This window comes from Dysidea avara, chromosome 10, assembly GCF_963678975.1.
Source record: "Dysidea avara chromosome 10, odDysAvar1.4, whole genome shotgun sequence".
NCBI classification, from domain to species: Eukaryota; Metazoa; Porifera; class Demospongiae; order Dictyoceratida; family Dysideidae; genus Dysidea; species Dysidea avara.
In genome coordinates this window covers 11,566,806-11,588,690 of record NC_089281.1, presented here as the reverse complement: position 1 = coordinate 11,588,690, position 21,885 = coordinate 11,566,806, and the positions used below count along the sequence as shown (strand labels likewise).

The 21,885-nt window shown below is 37.4% G+C and overlaps 5 protein-coding genes across 7 annotated transcripts in view; 2 read left to right on the top strand and 3 right to left on the bottom strand.

Moving 5' to 3' along the window:
* Positions 1 to 295, bottom strand: part of LOC136269373 (WD repeat-containing protein 75-like) — a 30,034-nt gene extending 29,739 nt beyond the window's left edge. The window contains exon 1 of one of the 2 annotated variants that reach the window (XM_066064926.1): positions 36 to 295. In XM_066064926.1, coding sequence (XP_065920998.1) covers positions 36 to 115 — 80 coding nt within the window. In that variant the 5' untranslated portion in view covers positions 116 to 295. The remainder of the gene's footprint in view (positions 1 to 35) is intronic. The other variant, XM_066064925.1, reaches the window with a different exon arrangement.
* Positions 112 to 15,616, top strand: LOC136269371 (serine-rich adhesin for platelets-like). 2 transcript variants are annotated; one of them, XM_066064921.1, is made up of 21 exons: positions 112 to 258; positions 350 to 871; positions 932 to 975; positions 1,512 to 1,581; positions 3,948 to 4,017; positions 4,076 to 4,490; positions 4,650 to 4,856; positions 5,547 to 5,590; positions 7,864 to 7,906; positions 8,205 to 8,347; positions 8,406 to 8,466; positions 8,629 to 8,754; positions 9,077 to 9,391; positions 10,405 to 10,518; positions 10,600 to 10,805; positions 10,858 to 10,973; positions 11,310 to 11,895; positions 12,427 to 12,530; positions 13,027 to 13,167; positions 14,212 to 14,315; positions 14,369 to 15,616. In XM_066064921.1, exons 2-21 carry the CDS (start codon positions 379 to 381, stop codon positions 15,098 to 15,100), a joined length of 4,134 nt encoding a protein of 1,377 aa, XP_065920993.1. In that variant the 5' UTR covers positions 112 to 258; positions 350 to 378; the 3' UTR covers positions 15,101 to 15,616. The 2 variants fall into 2 exon arrangements, with proteins under 2 accessions (XP_065920993.1, XP_065920992.1); XM_066064920.1 differs by having other exon boundaries at positions 10,405 to 10,551.
* Positions 5,958 to 7,818, top strand: LOC136269375 (interferon regulatory factor 2-binding protein-like A). The gene has a single exon (XM_066064928.1). The coding sequence runs from the start codon at positions 6,078 to 6,080 to the stop codon at positions 7,509 to 7,511; it is 1,434 nt and encodes a 477-aa protein (XP_065921000.1). The 5' UTR covers positions 5,958 to 6,077; the 3' UTR covers positions 7,512 to 7,818.
* Positions 15,494 to 21,580, bottom strand: LOC136269376 (dr1-associated corepressor-like). The gene is made up of 7 exons (XM_066064929.1): positions 21,466 to 21,580; positions 21,297 to 21,369; positions 17,367 to 17,460; positions 16,788 to 16,904; positions 16,192 to 16,342; positions 16,106 to 16,137; positions 15,494 to 15,801 (listed from the first exon to the last, which is right to left on the bottom strand). The coding sequence occupies exons 1-7, from the start codon at positions 21,505 to 21,507 to the stop codon at positions 15,624 to 15,626; spliced, it is 687 nt and encodes a 228-aa protein (XP_065921001.1). The 5' UTR covers positions 21,508 to 21,580; the 3' UTR covers positions 15,494 to 15,623.
* LOC136269374 (ribosomal oxygenase 1-like) overlaps positions 21,544 to 21,885 on the bottom strand; it is a 3,209-nt gene continuing 2,867 nt past the window's right edge. The window contains exons 15-16 of the mRNA XM_066064927.1: positions 21,765 to 21,851; positions 21,544 to 21,719 (exon numbers count right to left, since the gene is read on the bottom strand). Coding sequence (XP_065920999.1) covers positions 21,660 to 21,719; positions 21,765 to 21,851 — 147 coding nt within the window. The 3' untranslated portion in view covers positions 21,544 to 21,659. The remainder of the gene's footprint in view (positions 21,720 to 21,764; positions 21,852 to 21,885) is intronic.

Sequence of the window (21,885 nt, the reverse complement as noted above, 5' to 3'; positions counted from 1 at the left end):
ACCAATACAAACATCATCTGCACAGCACAGCTGACTTGGAGTCTGAAGAGAACAATGGTTTTCTTGTAACTACACTCTCCCCGCCTCTGACCACCGCTCGTGGTAGCCTGGACATGGTGCAGTCGTGTAACACGTGGATTAGTTGGCAGGATCACGTGAGAGATGAAGTGGCGGGAGAATCCAAAATACCGTTTTATTCTGGTTTCATTTACGTCGCTGAAAGTATAGAGATAGCACCATACAATCTTCTGTGTACGGGTAAGCGCTTTCGTACGCCTTTTACCGTATAGTTGTTTTAAAACATGTTTGTCCTTGTATTCTAATTATTACGTGCACCACACCCCTACAGGGTGTCCCCAATGACGTAATACACACATCATGTCTGTGGAGCTACTGAGGTTGACCTCAGCATCATTGCCATTGTCAGCTAAACAGGCCCACAAGCCTGTTATACCGAATGTGGGAACTTTTCATAGTAGTATTTTCTCGCCATTACCAAAGAATGATGCTTCTAATGAGTTTGCGTTGAGAGATGGTGGTAGCCATATGACAGAAAATAAACACCCTACATCTTCGCCAATAACTATAAAGGCTTGTGATACTAGCACTGATTTGTTTGGCATTTCTGCACAGAGTTCTCCTATTTCTAGTCACGATGGAACACCATCTAGAGACTCAAGAAGTATACAATCAACTTTGTTAACTGGTAGTGACACTAGTACTCCTGGTTCAATCAGAGTTAAAATATCTCCAAACAAATTAATGGAGATACCTTCACCAATTCCAAATAAGACTAAATCACCAGACAATGCAGCTGCCCAGACACCACCAAGGGCTCTCGGAATCCCTACAAATATGATGGACAAAGAAAGTAATGTTGTTCTAATTGTGTCTTACAATCTTGTAGAGCAAATGTAATTTCTTGTTTTAGGTTATGGTAGGTTTCAGGAGAAGCCAAATACTAAAGGAAAATTGGTGAATATTTCTTTGTCATGTTTAACTGTCTCCTGTTAACAATACCTTTGTGGTGTATGTATGACTATAATTGAATACCACATCTAAAGACTGTGAGACCTGGAAAAAAGAGAATCACCAATGTTCAATCATTATTTCATAATGATAATTTTGTTTGCATCCTTTAGCCCACCTAATCCATTTCATGCTGGTGTTCCTGGTGGGTGAAGAGTTACAATGTTTTATTAGTTAAATAAACCTGGCTAATGACTGGGAGTTGTCCCTGGTAGGTTTGAATACGATAGTTTGGAAACACTTGTCGATGATGACAATACACTATTCAGCCAATAGTTAAACTATCGTGACCTGTTTAGACAGGTATCTAAACCTCTAGAAGTGATCATGGGTATTGCAGCTTTTTCTTTCTTGACATTGTCACGTTATATTAGAGGCAGTGTATATAATAATCAAGAGGTATAACGAAACTGAAACTGAATATTTTATTTAAGTGGAAGCCTGTTGCAAAAGTTACTGAAAGTATGTATTCTTTCTCTAAGGTAAAGAAAGTTCTCCCTCAAGGAGTAATACGTACTGGGTCAGCTACTACATTGGACGAATCAAACACAGGTAACTACAGTAAATACACATTCATTAGTACAGCACACACTGCACTCAATTATCCTATATGTGCAAGCAACGCTACACGCACACATGCACATACACACACATATAAAGCAAACACACCAAAGCATGGTCACGCCTACCAGCACTGGGACACCTGTGTAGGTGTTATGAGTCAGTGCAGGCAAATCCTCAGACTAGTAACCCGCTGGAGGCTTTACCTGATGGTATTGGGAACTGAAATCCTATCATTTTGAAAGAGAAGTATTCACTAATCATTTGCTGGGCAGACTATAATAGACACTATACTAATGCATACACTGCATAAAGACAGTACATACATACATACATACATACATACATACATACATACATACATACATACATACATACATACATACATACATACATACATACATACATACATACATACATACATACATACATACATACATACATACATACATACATACATACATACATACATACTACACATCCTGGATGCACATTGTATGCATACCAATTCCATACAGACGGTGGAACAGCATGTATCAGAAGGATATGATCACAGTAAAGCCATTGCTAAATGTATAGCAATTTTTATGGTTTAGACACTGTACAGTGTTTACCAATCAAAGCATGATAGTCTGACCAGCAAATGATTTAGTACATTTTTCTTCCTCTTTTAAAATTCTGACAGCTTTGTAACATTTTGCATGTGGCGGCTCAGTTGGTTTTCACAGTAGCTTTTCTGTTTCAAAATGTGTGGGATGATGAGAGATAGATTTCCTCTACAACTATCAAATGTTTTCCTAGTAGTAAGCCAGATTTCTGTATTGTTTGTTCAGGTTTTGTCTAGCTTCTAATGTAGTTGGTTTACAGCCATTTATGGACCATCCTGCAATTGAATAACAGGGTTGAAAAACAATAGCATAGCACAGGTGAAATATTGTTGGTATCACTGGTAGTTGATTGTTGTTTGCGGTGACGTTGTAGCCATATATGTGTGCTCTAAAAGGAGTAAGGAATTTGTACATACAGGCTCATATGTGTATGCATGTTCCCTAATTGGTTAAGTGGACAAATTGGTTTTGATTGGTTTTGTAGTTTCAAGTTCATACATGTACATAAATGCACTTTACATGTTATTTATGTGCGTGCATATGTGTGTGTATGTGTGTGTTCATGCATGTGTGTGTGAGTGGTAAAGTGTTTCACCTGGTTGCGGTTCAATGCCCATTTACTGTTTGTTCAGCAAAAAAAAATTAATCACATTGCTCCAGTGTAGAGAATGGCATAGAATGACTGGAGCAATGTGAATGGCTAGACCTGGCATAGACCCTCCAGTCTAGCCAGCTAGGTGGACGGTAAGGACTCCAGGTACATACACATATTTTCACTCATGATACATGTTACAGCCTTTTGTGTGTGCCTGACTATTAGCACTTGAGTTGTGGACTGGTTAATATGACCATGTAACAACAGCTTTTGAACTTTGTGCGTATGTGTATTGTCTGAGTATGTGTATTGTGCAATTACGTCCTAGCAGCAGCGTGTGGTGCATGTGTGAATATTGCAAGTACATGAGTGTGCATGCGTGCATGTGCTCTGTGTGTGTGCATGTGCACACATGAATACACTTCTCAGCAACTCCATAAAAAGATTAAAACACAAGGAAAAACTGTAGGCTAGCAAAAACAGTGACATAATGATCATTAACTGAAGAAGTTGTAGAAATTAGATGCACTAATCAATTTTCCACTGAGGTGGTACACTTAGTTGTAGTAATAACAGTATAGAGAACATATTGAAAACTCAATTATGTTACTGAAATAAATAGCACCAAATAGATTATGTTTCACGAAATCCACAAAACAGTTTGTCGGGTGGCCAAATTTAGTTAATTGACAATGTATCATTTTGTAAAACTAGACTCCAAGTTCTATTGGTTTTTCTTGACATCTGAGATTGTATTGGGTTTCCAGTAAGTGCTTTTGTGTGCTAGCAAGCTACTCAGGTATGCAATGAGTTAGTATATATTTCATGCCATTCTGCAGCCAGACTTGTGAATGAACTGTCAGGGTCTCCCACACTTCATTCATTCTAAAAACTTTTTCGCACTTTTTAAATTCATTTGTTGTGTATGGCTTGAATGTGGAAGCCTTCCAGGTATGGAGATTTTTGCTTTGACTTTGGTTAAGGGATGCCTAAAAGACTTTTTAACATGTTGCATTGGCTTCATACTTGCATGTAATTAATGCTAAGACAGCTGTTTTTTAAAGCAGATTATTTTTTATCACCGTGGGAGAGATTCTTTAGAGTCTCGCCTGGTGTTTTAACACATTGTATAAACTTCCTTTATCTGTTTTTAGATGACAGCATTGTTGCAGTTTCACAGAATTGTACTGATCATGTATTGGTGAAGCAAAGACTTGCACAACAGTATGTTAATATTGTTGAACTTTGTATTCGCTTATGTACATCCTGTTTTTCTACTAAGGAAACAAAGTAATCCTAAGAAACAATGCATCACTGTGCATCCAAATGTTGTACAACCGAATCACAATGTCATACCACAAGGAGTTACACCTTCTGAAACAAAATCAGTTCAAACCGAAATGATTAAACAGGAATCTCCGCTGTTCTTTGACGAGGGCACTCAGTGTGTTGAGGAAAAGTTACCACTCAGAACACGAGGTGTCCAGACATCACCCTGTGACTATGGGCATCCCATGAAGCAACATCCGGGTCAAAGTTTAACATCAGAGATCACTGAATTGATACCGCCCACAAACACCACTAGTCTCTTGACTTCTCAGCTTACAACAGATACAGTCACTTTAATAGCATCCACTGCTGCTGCCGCCGCTGTTGCTGCCTCTACTTCACTACATGGCAACAACACCCATACTGAAGTATGTATGTACATTGAAACATTGTTAATAGATTTGCTTTAATTTTCAATATATTCTTTTGTTTATTTGTTAGCCATTGTCTTCCTTAATTTGGTTATGGCAAGAAACCACGACGTTTTTTTTCTTGTGCGTTAATTTGATTGTGCATTTGTTTTACAGGCTAAAGAAAACTGTCTGAATTTACAGACACAGTTGAAGTCAGCTTCTACCAATGTGGCACTGCGTGGCCATAATGCTACCACACAAACTGATCGAGAGATTCGTGATGACAATTCCAGGAGGCAGGCAGTTAATGAACATGAAATAACTTCACCATCACATCCTTACACCGCCCACCCTTTCACTGATGTCACTGTAAACTCTCAGGTAATTAACAAATTGAAAATAGTCAATATTTTCTTTGCTTAATCCTTTTAATTACCTCATTATACACAAAATTTTCATTTATGTTATGCAAACATTTTGTGGGCTTAGGTGTGATTACGACAGGAAGAATATCTTGTCTTGCCATATTTTTGTCCGAGTTTCTGTCTTCCATTATGTGTAGTTGTTGACAACATCATTCAAGCTTCACAGGATAGGATTACTCCTTAACTCTCAAATGTATTCCCCATCCGGCAAACACAAATTTCATGGTGTATGGGAACAACAGCTGAAAACTGAGAGATGAGGCCACTTTCTTTAGCCATACATGTGTGGCAAATATCAGTGTCTCCTACACGTATTACACCATCCCAGTTTTCCCATTACAACTGTGATATAACACCATAATCTGTTTACTTGTCTTGCTGGTAATGAAATAAGATTACATATTAGTTGAGAATGTGTGGTTGCACTTAATAGGTAGAGTGGAATTGAATATGAATTTCTGTCTAAGCTATTTTTATTCATATGGTGTTATTGAACAGATGGCTAGCCTTTTTTTACTTTATTGTGTTAATGCTTCACTCATGAATGATATAATGATGTTTGCTCAAGAATGTGTGGGGTGTTCTGAGGACCAATTAAATCACTCATGTGTATACTGTTCAGTCAAGTTGAAATCATTTTTCTTAGATCAGCAGAAAATCAGTGAAGAAAGGATTGGATCATCCATTTAGGTTATTATGTAGTAACAATATTGTATGGTGTTTGGTGTGTGTGTAATATAGTGTCATTTTAGGCTCAACTCATTTATTGGGAAAGGTCGATATTTAGTTGGTGCTTACATGAACATTTCAGCACTCTTTAGCATGTTAGCCCACCTGCAATTGCACTTATCAAACTTCCCCCTTCGGTTTTTGAATATCAGCAGCATTTGTGTGATTTCAGCTGACAGAAATTTTCATATGACGCGTAAAAAAATTATCTTGGTTTAGGCACTTCCGGTAAAACGCGCGCTTTCGTGATAATCAAAACTGTGACATCACTTTTTTTCTATTGCTAAGCACTTTTTTTTGTCTCACGATTTAGATTTTTTTTTCACACTCCAGTACAAATAAATATCGTTGAATACCAGTTATCCAAATATAAAACTGTGGTACGCGCAAAGTGAAGGTTGATTTTTCTTATTAATTTCTGGACTAAGGAAGGTTTTATAGAAAGTAAATGGCGTCTAATGCTAATGCAGCTGCTGCTGGATCGGCTGGTAAAATAACACGGCAAAAGTGCTTCCTCTGCGAAGTTCCCAGGGGACCGTGGGCAATGATAAACGATTTCTCCGAGCCGGTGTGCCGTGCTTGCTGTAATTACGAAGGATTGGACAGGATTGAAGAAGTAATTGCGAAGGGTAGACAACTGAGAAAGAGTCTAGAAGCTCAGTATGTGGCACACGTTCCAGCGCATCACCCAGTCGCAGGCGTCAGACCTGGAGAATTAGTCGAAGTGATACCTGGCTCTGTCGCGATCCCAGCCAACTTCGGGGATTCCCATGTCACCCTGGCCACCCCGCAATACGCCGTCGTGGGCTCCAGTCAACTCGCTCCTGTTACCAAGACCTCTTCGAATGGCAGGGCAGAAAGTCACACGAGCTACATCTCTAAATCTAGAAGCGGAATACCGATGCCACCTACAACCAGCCAGCCAGGGAAGCAGCCTCACTTGCTAGCTGAGAACAACGTCACAACTGAGTCTAATCCACAGAGACTATCACTTATCCAAGAGACATTAGCTATTTTGTCAAAGACAACGCCCTTCAGGGTTAGGTTTAGCAAGGACCACTCTTTGTTTGGCCGAGTGTTTGCTTTTGATGCAGTCTCTCGTGGGTCAGATTATGAGCTAAAGGTCTACATTGAGTATCCTATTGGGACTGGAACAGTATTTCAGAGTGCTTCCGGAGCTGGTAGACAGATGTATGGTGAATTTCGGGAGAGGCTTGGAATTGGGGGCGGTTTTCGTGGAGCCTCATCTAATGGATACAAGGATTTGGAATTTGAACAAGTAAATGGGGCAGAGAAGTGGCATATGCTTGGTGAACTGTTGTCGGAGGATGTCAGATTCTTCAGAGGTCATGTCAAACCAGACTTACTGCCCGCGCCTTATGAAGACCCCAAGTTCCCAAACTTACCTGTCGTGTCTTCATTCACTCAAAGCCGTGGACTAGTGAAAACCAGCTCTTTTGCAGGAAAAAAAAGGCCCGAGTCTGATTCAGCAGATGAAAGCGATAGAAAAAGGTTTTCTCCGAATGATGCAGCAAAGGATGCAACAGAAATAAAATCTTCTCCAGTGAACCCTGACAGTTCGCAGGACACAGCCCATGCAGAACAGACGTCTCCTACACATAATCACACAAAATCTCCACCAAACATGAGATGTTTCCTGTGCTACAAGATGCTTGAAGATACCCGCTTTGTCCAATGCCCTTCTGTTACTGGTCACAAATTTTGTTTTTCTTGTTCAAGAGACAGCATAAGGAAGCAGTCATCTTCTTCAACAGATGTGTACTGCCCAAGTGGGATGAAGTGTTTAATCATGGGCAGCTCAACACCATGGGCTTTTATGGAATCAGAAATAGCCACCATTCTTGAATCAGGGAACTCCTGATCTGCTTGCTAACTTACCACTGCATGCCTTATCTACATAAGCCCTTTATGTGTACATGTAAAAGATATTATTGTATTACATAGCAGGTAATTGTACACGTGTATTATGACCATGTACATGTAGTTGTAACGTGTTAAGTTTCTGTAATATTCTGCTGTTTTGTAGCTATTGTTATTATATAGTTTAGATGCAGGTTTTATTTTTATTATACCTGGGCAGTGTTACTTGTATCATTTCACTTAACTGCTTTTTACAGTTGTTATTTAATGATTATTTGTGAATGTATCATTAAAAATGTTTAACAGTATATTTCTGGGAAATCAGTAATTAAAATATTTTTGTTTTCTTCAAGTGGAGAGAGGGATTCGCAGCTGACAGCAGACTTAATAAAACAGGTCATTGCAAAATCACACACATGATCAGCACATGTCTTATCACAGTCAATTCATAGCTCGTTCTAGCATGTTATTTTAAAATGATTTTTAAAACAGGATGAAATCAGAGTAAGTAGTGTGCATCAGATTTCAGTGAAACATTAAACTTGTGATATTTATGACTCAATGCACATGGTAATCATATGACCTGAGTCCCATCTAATAAGGCTAAATTCTAGAGCTATGAATACGTGTACTATCAAATAGCATTTTATATTTTATTATGGGTGGGGTGAAATGTTTCTGTTTTGGACCGTAGAAATTTGAAAAGACTGCGATTGATGATGCATTTGCGGTGCTTCGCAGTACGTCAATTGCTGAACAAGAAGTGGAACACCATTGTACTAGCTTGGAACACCCTTCAACTCTCACTGACTTCACCGATGCCATGATTCTGGGCAAGTCAGTACCAACCAACCCACGCCCTGTTTTCTAATTGTGCCTCTTCTCTCCTTTCCAGGCCAATTGAAGAGAAAATGAGAATACACCAACAGATTAGCAAGCTAATTGAACAACACAAAGTATACAATCATGGCTTGTATCATATAAACATTAGCACCTTTATGTTTTCTTGTTTTTTCAATGATGTTTTGTGTGTATGTAAATTTGAACTTGTTTACTATACCAATTGTTGGCTTCTTTGATTTGATTTTTATCTTTTTGTACATGATGTAACATGTCAGGACGATGATGGGTTAGCAGATGAACCAAAACAAACTATGACACAACTGGAAAGATCAAAAGTTGAGACAGAAAATAAGCCGAGGATGAAAAGACAGTCATCCACAAAGAAAGCCACTGTTAAAAATGTACTGTTTTGATACCATATATAGGTGTATAGATTAGTTATCCCTTTGTTGATTGTTACTCTATAAGGTTTTCCACTAATCAGGTTTAATTTTTGAGGTGATGTCTCATTGTCTTCACTAGTGTGGGAAGTAGCTGACATTGTTTGCCAATAACAGATCTGGTTAATGACTCGATATTGTTTTCACAATGTAGTAGCCATCACTGTTTATAGATCCCAATGTAGTTTAGGCTGCCAGCCAATTTTCACTCGCAATTTGACTCTTGTGTGTAGCTCAAAATATGATGTCAGCATTTGTTAACTTGTCAATATTTTGCCCTTAGGTCAAAAGGAGGAACCGGCATGATGATGTCACGAAGTTGAGGCATTACAGACATGGCAATAGATTGGATTATAAAACAGATGCTATTTGTAAACTGCCTGTACCAGTTACCAGTTGTGATTACCAATATAGAATGAAGACGACTATGCCATCTGCCGTTCCATTGGGTCCCCCACGTCAATCACACTCTTATCCTACTGTGGTGACTAAACATGTCAAGTCTGTTAGTTGTCAAGTATCACCTGTCAGCCCAAAGGAGATTAAAAAAGACCAAAAAGTCTTGAAGAAACCTGATATGTCCACTTATTCAATCAAGGTTGTAATATCTTTTTAAAAAGCCAAAATTTGTTTACGTTAATTTGCAGACTGAAAAATTCAATTTTGATATTTTCTAATTACTCCACCATGTATGTTAACTGATGTGTAGCCCTGTGTACCAATCAAGGTGCTAGTTATGCACAAATAAAGTCAACACCTTTAGAAATGTTGAGGCTTACTGGCTGCTTCACACAAGCATGTGACTGTGGTTCGATGTGCTGATCTGTTTTCTATTTTCAGTGGTTGACGCGCTACCCCCACACAAATTTTTAACCCAGCTGTCAATTGCAGACGCTTCTGTTTTATAATTGCAAGCTTGATGTAATGGTTTTTGTAGGAGTAAAGGGTTATGTTTTCATAGAAATACTTGTGTACACAAAAGTTTCAACTTTTCTATACTCCTACACATTTCACACCACAAGTTTGACAGTCTGTGCATTTTTGAAAAATTAATCACCAGCCATAAATGGTTGGTTGATTAATGTTGATGCATTCTTGTGGTAAACTACCTGCTTTTCTGAGATTAGTTGACTTTCACCTTTGCTAGCTCAACTTTCATGTATATTCAGGTCTTGTTTTTGTTGTTTCTGTTGCCTTTGAAGATACTTGATGCTTATCCTGTGGTATACATTGTCTAATTCTTTTGTTATAATAGATCTATCAAGATTGTGTATATCAAAATTGATACAGCCATTCTCTCATTTCAATAGGTTGCTTGTTATTCACGCTGAGAGAAATTGTCATGCAATTTTTCTTTCGTCTTTTATTTCTAATTGACAACTACATGACTTTATTGATTGAATTATGCCACTTAACACTTGGAGGCATCTGGAGGCATTCCTGTGTACATGTTTATATATGGTATATATACTAGAAGCTTTAGCAATTTAAACTGTGAAACTCCAAGACACACATCTGTAGTCCTTATTGATGTTCTTAAAATTTTTATTTTAAGCCTTGCGAGTGTCTCCCATGTGTATGTTGAAATATTATCAGGTGTCTCTACTATAGGTCCTGTCTCCTGTTAATATTAGTACTTCTAGTGATGCCACAGAACCCACAGTACTACAGGCTGGGAAGCCTGATGTTACAGTGTACAATGATTTTCATAACAGCTTTCAACAGGTGCTTGACATACACAGCCAATCGGCTATTATGGTAAACGTTTATTTTTTGTAAAAATTTAATAACACAAACTGTTTACAGAGTGATACTACAACTGTGGACCATAGAACTGGAGATGGTATTACATTGGAGGGGGAGAATGTACCCGTTACTAGAGATTATCACGGACCAAGTTTCCCACCCAAACCAGCTGAAAGATTATCACCAAATGTTGAGTGTTTTACCATGTCGTCCAGTGAGTTAGACAAGAAACTACAAGAGATTTTAGAAGAAAAGGCTCTAGACTGGTAAACAAGCAAACCTTCAAAAGCTAATACAAACTCTGTCTCTGTGTTACAGGGTTCAACAAGAGTTGTTGGCCAGGCTTGCAGCTAATAAAAGGCACGATCCAGTTGGACACACAGTTAACTCATGTTCAACATGTAGTACAGAGACACCAGATGATGCAGTATTCGGTAATGCATCCATATAAAATTAGTATGAAATTCTAGCAACCCTGTGATACTGTCTATGGTAGTGTATTCACTACACAGAAGTAGCAGATGTCTATGAATACAGTTTAGTGTAGTTTGATCCAATAAGAGTGCTCATTTCGCAATATATTTTTACAAAAATGTTTCATGTTGTTGCTACAACAACTGTGGCAGCATTGTATTGATTTTGCATGCATTGAATGCCTGTTTATTTTTTCTCAGTGTGTGTCATTTTTGGTACATTAAGATATGTAATGTCACTGAAACCTTATTTGTCCTTAGTTTGTAACCTGATATGTGTATGTGTAATACATTTAGGCTTACGGACAGCTGGAATGCAAGAAATACCTTTGGACAATGAATGCGTGAAGAATTTAGTTTGTGAAGAGGTGCTTGATTTGATTAAAGGGCTCTTAAAAGACAATATTAGAACTAAGCAGCAACAGTCACAAGAAACTTTAGTGACACAGGCAAATGATGATCTCGTATCAGAGTCTTTATCTTCTCATGAAAATTTATCAACACCAACCATCACACCTTCATCTACTCCTGTCAATCTACAATCCACTGCATCGTCACTGGATCATGTCAGAATAGTAACCACACCCCTTCCCACTCCCCCACAATCACCAACTCCCAGTGCATGCCCACAAACTGACACCAGTATAACATCTGAAATCATTAGAATACCAACACCCAAATCTTCTCTAGATTCATCAACTGGTGATGAAATAGACAGTTTGGTAGGGCACACACAACCGACAAAAAGTGTTATCTTAAGCTCTCCCAATACCACTCCACCTACTATTAGAAGTATACATTCACCACCAGAGTCTAGTGAGATTGTAATAGAAGAAAAAGAAGATCAAGTAATCATTGAACCAGTAGCCAAACAGCCTACTGAGTAAGGGGCTTCATTTTCGCTTCACATAAGCACACCACATACAAACTATTATTCAATTGAAAAGACTCAATGAAACTGAAAATCCTGGTATTCTTACAAATTATATGTTGCCTGATTACAGACATTTCAGTTTCATATAGTCGTGTTTATCATAATTGCTTTTGTTATCTCTAGTCAACCAGCCATGCACCACAAAGTTTACTTAACATTAATGGTTGGCAAACATGCTTCTATATTCCAATCATTTTTGACATTTATTTAAACTTTGCACTTTGTTGTTATTTTAAAAATTATTTAAGGGCGATATATTTAAGGTGGTGAGGTTGGAATTTAACACCACTTATTTACTACGAGCATGTACTTTGTACCAATCCTAGCAAACACCCTAAGAGATCATGTTCCCAGCCTTTAAAAAATATTACAAAATACTTGTAGATTCAGTGAGCTGTGGCAACTCACATTTTATAAAGCAGCATTAGTTGTTACATAAACTCTGTTTTGTTCTTTGATGAAAAGCATATTTCATTTCAGGCCCATACTGACAGAATCAAGTTCAACTACCAGTTCCCCAGCTGTTAGTGAAACTAGTACAACCACTTCAGACCATGAGATATCCATGGGTGAATATATTCTTGGTAAGGGTAGCAACTAGTAAGTCTTAATTGGAGATGGTAATTGATTTCCAGGGAATATCCTAGAAAGATAAATAAGTGTTTCTGTGTCTCCACAGTACATGTTTATGTTATTTAGCTCATTTTTGATTGAATTTAGGTACAAACTTTGTGGCGGAACTAATTACAATGATTGGTTGTTTATTCTCTGGAAAATCTTATTGCTTCAACACTTGTCACATTACTGTATTGTAAAGTGTCCTTATTAGGAAACATTTAGTATGGTAAATGTCATTAACATTTTTATGTCATTTGATGTCAAACTGGCCATTCTAATTTCTTGTGACATCACAAATGGATTTCCATCAATAGATTTGTGTCATCCTTTTTTTGTGTTTGAAATGCATGATGAATGACATCAGCAAGTGTGTTTTAATTGAGTTTATACACAGAAACTAAAAAAAGGGCTTAACAGTTTATGTATTTTAATGGTTTGACATGCGAGGTATTTCTGTTTCAGCCAAGCCAGCTGTTCTTCAAAGGCTCAAACAACCGGATTACTCCATCAGTGAAGGTGAAGTACCTATTTCTCCAGGTGATGCTCGGTGGCATTCAACACATGCTAGCAAGTTGAGAGGAAAATTGAAAGAAAATAAAAAAGGTGATTGTCAGCTATGTAATGGGTGTCATTTTTCTTAAGCACAGTAATATATATGTCATCATCGCAATATTCAATGTGGTCACTGAGAATTTAGAAAATATATATCACTTAATAGGATACTAAATAGTGTTGGTATAAAAAAAAATTTTTCTGTTGCCTGTTATGGCTGTGGTGACCTATCATCTTACCTTATGTGTTGAAAATCTAGCTATGTATATAAAATATATTTTCACCGCACTTTACAGGTTGTGGGAAAGTTGTTGTATCCATGTGGCCGTACAAGACTAGAATTACTATTTTTTCTTTATTTTGATTGATGCGCCACACCCAGGCGTATTGTCACCTAGAAACTCGACAATGTAATTAGCACATCTTTCAATATTTCCATGAAAGTTTAGTCTATATGTTACACATGAATATGATTATCATGAAGGATTTACAAGACACCATCATTACAGAAGTATTTTAGACTAATAACCTACATTGGTATAGCATACAGTTCCTGTTTACAAATACTTTATAACTTTTAAAATGTTTAATGTACTTTTAGAAGATTCACTTAAATTGTGTTGTCTGTTTGCATCAATACATTTAGGAGCCACAAACAAGTTGTGTGGACATGTGTGGGAAAGTTTTCATTCAGATTATTGTGTACTCAAATGTGTGTCTCTAATTTATTTATATTTTACCTGGCTGTCAGCCAGGGTGTTCCTGTTCTATATGAAATCCAATACAGTTGTCGCTACTGCAGCAGCCTTGCATGCAGTGATGAGATTGTTCAATTTTTGTGGTTTAGTAAGCATCACTATGACTGCTATTGGGCACTTGAATTGATTAAACTAAATATGCTAAGGCTTTTGAGAAGCCCCTGACACATACACGAGTATGGCTTTAAAATTTGTACCATTGAGGTAACCTGATACAGTTGTCTTGGTTACGGTATTACGAATAGTTATTATTGCCAGATGATATTTTATACATATACCAAATGCCTTGTATCCATTTTCTTGATCCACTTATATCACTTTTTATTCTATTTTGTAGGTAAGCCTCCTGTTCTGGAGGCTTTCCTTGATTTGAAGCAACTTATGTCATCAGAAAAAGACAGTGATACTGATTTTTCATCTGACAGCTTGCAGCAACCCAAGGTAGAATCAATTGAAGCTATACTCACAGACATAACATACATTAATCTCTATAGCAATTACTAAGTGAAGGTGAGGTCCTTCATCATGATCCCTACAAAAAGTTCCTGGATAAATTAGATTCAAGTAATTCAAGTGTAACAGTCCAGGAAGATGAGAACACACTTAGTGAAGTCACTTCATTTCTTACACACGATGACCAGTCTTCTATAACTTCACCTCCTCCTCATGTTAGGTCAACAGGTAGAAGTAAAAAGGACGTTTCACCTGGAGAAGCCACAAGAAACATTTCTGTTTTGGTTAAACCACCTCACAACGAGGATGATATTTCAGTTGGTGAAGTTGCAAGAACTTCTCAAATGACTGGTCAGGTGTCCAGGTCGTCGCCAGGTGAAATTCCTCCCATCTTACGAGCTAGTGAGACCAGAGACGGCATCGATGTAATCAGAGTTTCAAGATGGAGTGATAAACTCTCTAGTGATGCACAATATCTCATGGAAGAGTTTGAATCAACAGACACCATACAAGTGTCTTCTCAAAATTCATCTTCAGTAAACAAACAGGGGAGCAACTCTCAACAATCCTTGGGACATGATTCTGCCAGAAGCTCAACAGAGACTTATACACATCCAAGCAACCAACATAAATCTCACACAGAATTGAATAGAAAATCAGTTACTATTAACATTCCTACTACTGCAGGCTTCCAAAGTGATGCCAATGAAAGCACTTCTGAAGTGACTTTTAGCATTTCTGAAATGTCGCCAGAATCCAGCGAAAACTTTTAGACATACAGGCTTCGTTATGATCACTTATTTACTGTTATGTTTATGCTAAGCCATCGGTGACTAATTTATTACTAGCTACCTACAAGCATCTATGATATCACTGTATTTGGAACAAACTTTTTTTATAAATTGTAGACTACAAACTATTAATGAAGATTAACTGTAAAATCCCACATCATTTCTAAACTATTTTAATCTTTTTTCGTTTCCTAGGCTAGTAACTTTTTACTGCAGATCAAATCAGACAGAATATTGCAATTTTACAGCCATACAAATTCTCACACTTCCCTGCATGAAAAACAGAAATCCTGCAAAATTGAACATTTCAACTTTTAACTGTCAGGCCAGCTATCAAATATCAATGCTATAGTTTCTTCACATTCAGGTGTCGTATTCAAATTACAAATTTGTTAATTTCTGATGAAATAACTTTCAAAGAGGTGATGAATTGCAATTATGTGCAAATAATATGTTGAATGGAACATTAATGATTAAATAATTATTAATTAAAAAAAATAGTCTTCTAAGCATCGTAGTCATCATCACTGTCTTCTGTCTGGTTGCTGAACAATCCCTGACCCATGGCTGCTATGTCACTGCTACCTCCGTGTAGTTGCTGCGACACACCGGTACTTGTGGTCGCAGAGATCACAGGTGTTGGGATGACAGCTGTGTTCATTTCTTGTATGACAGGCAAAGCACTGCAGTCAGACAAATGCACAAAGATAACCATTAACAGTTTACTCACAAAGGTAAATAGCACCCAAAGAATACTTTGAACTACCTCATCAAAAGCCATATCATTAACATACAAAGTGATTTAACTCAATACTTTCCTATGGAAAACTATTGACATGTCTTCACAGTATTCACCAATACTGAAAGCTGAGGAAGGATATAAATATTTTAACTGGATGTTGTCAGGAGTGATGGCATGTTTAAGAGGTTGTAGTTGTACTCAGAATAGTATTTGCTCCTTAGCAATACTCCATAACAATGACATACCTTGATGTACTTGCTGATGGAACATCTTGCACCTACATGGGAGGAAAGGTTATGAATCGAGGCAATCCTTCTGTATCAGTCTTTACTTGTTGGTGTGTAGAATCATCTCCAGAACTGCTGTAGCCATCTTCAGTTTTTGACTCAGAACTTTTTCTTCTCTTTCGTTTTCTCACAACTGGAACTTCCAACTTGTTAGCAGACTTGCCCTCAGTTCCAGCAGTGCTAGACTTGCGCTTCCTATGAAACAGACATCAATGGGAATAGGGTAGGAGGAGATATAGAAAAGAGCACCAACTGGGAAAATACCTTAAAAATCATTTTGACATAAAAATGACCAAGGGAGTATTTTTAGGGAATGACCACAGTTTAAGTAGTTAATTGAAAATGTGAACTTTCACACCTGTGAAAATAGTGGAGTTGCATGAATTTCATAAGGTTGGCACAAAATTGTTATATTTTGCAACATCAGCTAATCAGAGGCTGGTAATCAAACTCCTACACATTTCATATTAACAACAGCATGGCTGCCTGGATTGCAGAATTTCAGAAATCTTATAGGATAAAATTTAACAGGATACGTTAGTTAAGCCCACTACTATTTTAATTTAATAATTTTACGAAATTCTAGTCTAATTTGTTGAATTCCTATTCCATTTTAAAGAGGGTTTCATGCACAAAATACCTTCCACGTTTCTTTCCTTCCTCGTTGGCTAGTGCTTCACTGCTGTTGATGTCTGGTATCTTAGCAACCAGTGCCTTCAAGAAATCCCATTCTTTCTCATTGTCGATACAGTGTTTACTGAAGTAGAGAGTAAACATAGGGAAGTGTTTACAAACATGTCTTCTAAACAGGTGTAGTGAGAAACACACAAACCATTCATTGACAAGAGAAGTCGATCACAAAGGAAACAATAGAGCAAATCACTCGCTAGTGTAGTGAACAAACAAACAAAAAAAACTACAGGCCACAAAATAAATGCTTATACATGTTTGCTATGAAATAAAGGACGGGATTGAAAGTCACAATCACTATAAATAGGGGTGCAATTTAAAATCAAAATACTTGGAATCATCTACTACTGTTACATGCTAAGTTCCACTGTACCCATAAAACTTTATTTACCAGGAAAGGATACATGTACACATGTCAAGTTTCAGACACACAAAGTTTTAAGGATACAATGCTGACAAAAAAAAAGCTTCTACAAATACCATACAGGAAAGTCATGGTGCTAACATATGGCATACAAATGTGACATACATGTGTTGGACTGTGATGGTTTTTGTCTGACGTGATGAGGCATACTCATCGGCTTTTGTCAACATCTTTTGAAGAAATATCTCTACTGCTCTGGCTAATGAAGTGCGTCAAGAAAAACAAACAGCTTTGAGCAAAACATTTGGTGGGTGTATTAGTTTCTAGACAGATAGTGAATTTGTAATGCCCAAGGGTGTGGTACTATTTTCCATACATAACCCTGTCCTTACAAGATACCTGTAGAATTTAATTTAAACGCTGCCGAGACAAAATAATGTAGCTTGACTTTGTTATACTAACATACAATGTAACCTGTGTAATATGGACAACTTGGGACTGATTTTAAAAAAGGTTCTGATTATCAAGGTGTCCACTACGGACATTTTTAGGGACCTTAAATAAGTGCCTCGATCAAGTGTTTTCATTTTTAAATACTCCAACCTTTCTGCACTTCCCAAGCTTCCCTCATGAATTTACTTTTGTAGTAAAAAATCTCGACTGATAAATGATATTCCCCAATGCAGGATCAACCAGTGGTCTGTGGGTACCACTACACCATCCCATGTGGGTTACTTCAATTATGAAAAACAGTTCCTGGTATAGCAATGAATCTACTGAACTACACACAAAGCCATTCATAACCTTGTGACTTGTGTTAGAGGATATTCCGTATGTTGAAAAATTTATAAGAAATTTTCAATTTGCAAAGAGAACCTTTAAGGTATTTAATGTGTGTAATCCTGTACACACAATTAATACTTTAATTTTATCTCAATTTGTGCTTCAAGCCATAAATTGGGAACACACAAATTATAATTGAGGCTAAAAAATTATTATAGTACAGGAAGAAGTTTAAGTAAACACCGCTCAATATTTACATTGAGGGATGTCTTTTTTAGACAAAAGCACCATGGACAAGTGTCCAGTGAATAAGTTGTAGTTCAGGAAAAGAGACTCCTGAACAGTGAATTCACTTAGTAAGCCACCTCTGTAGTTCTCTATAGATGTTATGTAAGGAACAAACAAAATGATTGCCAGTTGTAGATAAAAAGAGTGGGGACAAAATGAGACACACAGGTATCGTCAGGCTTTCTTGGTAGCCTTTGAGGGGCTTTACTGTAGCCTTGATATGCTGGAAACATACAATTTTTTTTTTGTATATAGGTAAAGCAAACCACAATTTCGGTGAAGCAAACCACAATTTCTTTCATATTGTCAATTCTGTACACAATGAATAATATTAAAATGCCACTAATTTGCCCCAGGAGATGAGGGATGATGTTATAAGGCTTCAATGTTGACCTCATCTGCAATAAGGAAAAGAGCAGGCTTTTACTTCTATGACATCTTCAATAAAAACAATTGTTTTTAATGTGCCCATAAGTCCTTAGTCACACAGAATATGGACTACTTGGGGAAAACTTTCACACATTAGTATAGCACCTAGCCATTACTTTAACCACATGTACAGTACACAATGTCCTTTGCTTGAGTACCTCTTTATGTGATAGAACTCAACACTAGAAAAGTCCAGTTGGCAAACTCTGAACAATTTTGCATTTGACCGAGCAATATTTAATTTGGTTAGAAATATTATTGCCTGCTATATATATATAATCACAAAAATTTTCATAAATGGTCAATACAAGAGCACAACTCCAGTCTACCATAACCAATTTCAATGCCAGGCAATGGTCAAGATGTTTTCAAAGTGGTTAAATTAGCATGAACAATAAAATTTTAATATATAGCATCAAGAGTTAATATTAACTCTTTATAGCACACTTCTGGTAGGTCTATTTACAATTGCAGTCAAACTCGTGGCCAATGGTTAAGGCCACAAGTTAGTGGATGAAGAATGTTTGAAACCTACAATCAATTAAGTATAAGCAAAGTCATAAGTCAAGGTGAAAATTTGTTAGGTCAAGAGTTTGATCACAGTTTGACTTATCAAGGGGGTGTCATCTTGGCACTCACTGTAGGTCGATCTGCAACCATGATCAAAGTCTTGACCAGGCAAAATTTCACCTTGACCTGTGACATGAAGTAGGGGTGGACGATAGTGAATTTTTCAATGTCCAAACAATAGTAAGACACAGTTCACGATAGACAATAGTGAAAATCTACTTAGGGGGCATCTCCAAACTGATTTTGGTACGCTTAACGTCATAATGACGTTAAGGGTGGAGGGGGGTTCAGCCCATGATGTTATTAATTTTTATTAAAGCAGTTATAGTGTAAACAGCTATAGAACAGAGAAAGTGACGTGATTAAACAGCTATACTGTTTGTAGACTATGTTTTCAGGTAAAGAATATAACGTCTTGTGCTTCTATTGCCAATGCATTGTTTTCATAGAGTGACATTAAGGAGGGGGGGGGGGGGGTCTGAAGTTAGCGTCATTATGATGTTAAGCGTACCAAAATCAGTTTGGAGATGCCCCCTTATTACCTTCACAGAAATGTGCAAGGAGGGGTGTACTTATGGATATGTTTTAGACTAAGACACTAAACAGCTTTTTAAACCAGGCGCACGCCCACAGCCGGCCGAAGGCCGGCTGTGGGCGTGCGCCTGGTTTACTGAAATTGTTTTCGTAAAAGTGTGTGTGTGTACCTATCTACCTATGTTTGTCCGTACGCACCCACGTGAGCAAAATCGTTTAATAACGGTAAAAGCAGCTTTTGTGTAAGAAGTAAAAGTGAAATGAAGTCTGTATTAAACTTCTGCACAGGTGAACTTTGCTCTGAGGTGGTTTCTTTTCGACGGACTGAAATACGGGTGTGGTGACTTTCCTCAGACTACCTTCCCCTTGAGGTTTTCAGGCATTTAGCAACTGAAAAACAACGGTGCAGGCCTCGTACACTGCCAGGAATAGCCTATCGCTTCGAGTTGAAAGGGGGCGTATCCCTTACTTACGCGAACGAAAATGAAGAGCAGCTTTGAGGCTTTGTCGAAAGAATTTGTGGGGAAAAACACGTTAGTCACACTATAAAACAGTTTAAAAGATAGGTTTGTGCGTAATATGTTGGTAAAAGCGGTTTATTTAACAAACGCTTCCTTAGCAGTGCATAGCAACGTAATTGAACGAATTACGAATATTTCATGAATTACGAATATTTCATGAATTACGAAATACGAGAAATAGCTAATTATATTATTGCACAACCCAAACTACCCTATTGTAAAGTTGTAATACATAGTTGGTTAATTCATAGTAGTATATACTGTCTATAGTTATTCCAGATGAGTTAGCTAGCTGCATGGCGCCTGGTTTTTAGAAGTAGCACAACATCAACTTGTTAAGACTGATTTTTGTTCTCAAATATTATTTTTACAAGTGTTTTGCATGAATATTTGCATATTTTTACATTTTAATTACTGTCCGATAGTAATTTTTCAAACGATAGGCAATACACGATAACAATACTATCCCGATATTCTGATATGTTCATAGTATCCCCCAGCCCTACATGAGGCATACATCAGTGCTTGACCAGTGACTTGAGTGTTTCTTCTCAAAGTTTTGATTGCTGCCTTAATCCCGATTTTCTAATGCGTGCTTACGCTTGTAATTTGGTATAATTTCTTGGTGCGTGCTACTATGTGGAAGAAACATCAATGAAATTTTTTCTGGAGCTTTGTAGTGTCTTCTTGGAGATTTACATCTTGTGAATTGCATATAATTGTGTAAACCTGGTTTTAAACATATATTGTGGGTTTTGAGCTTTGTTGTCTCGTCTTGACCTCTGACCCACTGTAGAATGATTTAGTGGAATTGACTGGTTAATAGACCATGGTTGTGGATCTATCTACAGCAAGAGCCTGGCATACATGACAACCACAACATGGGCACTACATATACTCCCACCTTATCTTATAACAGCACACAGAAATACACACACATCATTAATGCTTTACTAAGTAATAAGGATACAAATAATTAAAGGAACTGACGCGGCCACTTTCCCCACATCATCATCTAGCTGCATTATCTTCTTGATGCGAGCCTGTATAGAGATACGAGCGCTAAATGGCGAGTAAATTGTTGCAAACAGTAGGCTTTCGTTAAGCCCTTTTGCCATTGTAATATTAACATGACTTACTGGTGGAAATCTCGACTCGAATCGTTTCTTTTTCGGCGGCATTTTAAGAGGAAAGCTGCACGAAATGATTAAAGTACACTAGTTCTGAAAATTCGATTGTGGGAACGTATATATTAATTATGCACATTATAAAGAATAGCAAGAGCACTTAGTGTACTCTAGACAGTTAATAAATAATATAAACATGTATACATTTAGTTGATGTCTCTGCTTATAATTATTCCTTTACTATAAAGCACCGTAGCAAATTCAATCTGCAAAGAGTGACAGTAACGGCACTTGTTCAACTATGTACTTACTTTGGACTGGTCTTCTTCTAGAGGTAGGTCTCTCACTTCAATATAGTCAGGGTAGCTGCTCATCAACTGGTCCATAGCTGGGATTGCCTTTAAGAGACAAATAAAAAAATTCTAATGGGGA

Excerpts from the sequence above, each read along its gene's own strand:
- LOC136269371 (XM_066064920.1), top strand. The coding sequence starts at position 379 with ATGTCTGTGGAGCTACTGAGGTTGACCTCAGCATCATTGCCATTGTCA. Across the intron at positions 1,582-3,947 it reads ATTGGACGAATCAAACACAG|ATGACAGCATTGTTGCAGTT; the intron begins GTAACTACAGTA and ends ATCTGTTTTTAG. Across the intron at positions 10,552-10,599 it reads ACAGCCAATCGGCTATTATG|AGTGATACTACAACTGTGGA; the intron begins GTAAACGTTTAT and ends AACTGTTTACAG.
- LOC136269375 (XM_066064928.1), top strand. The coding sequence starts at position 6,078 with ATGGCGTCTAATGCTAATGCAGCTGCTGCTGGATCGGCTGGTAAAATA.
- LOC136269376 (XM_066064929.1), bottom strand. The coding sequence starts at position 21,507 with ATGCCGCCGAAAAAGAAACGATTCGAGTCGAGATTTCCACCA. Across the intron at positions 17,461-21,296 it reads GTCAGTTCCTTTAATTATTT|CCAGAGCAGTAGAGATATTT; the intron begins GTATCCTTATTA and ends GCACTTCATTAG. Across the intron at positions 16,343-16,787 it reads GAAGGAAAGAAACGTGGAAG|GAAGCGCAAGTCTAGCACTG; the intron begins GTATTTTGTGCA and ends TCTGTTTCATAG.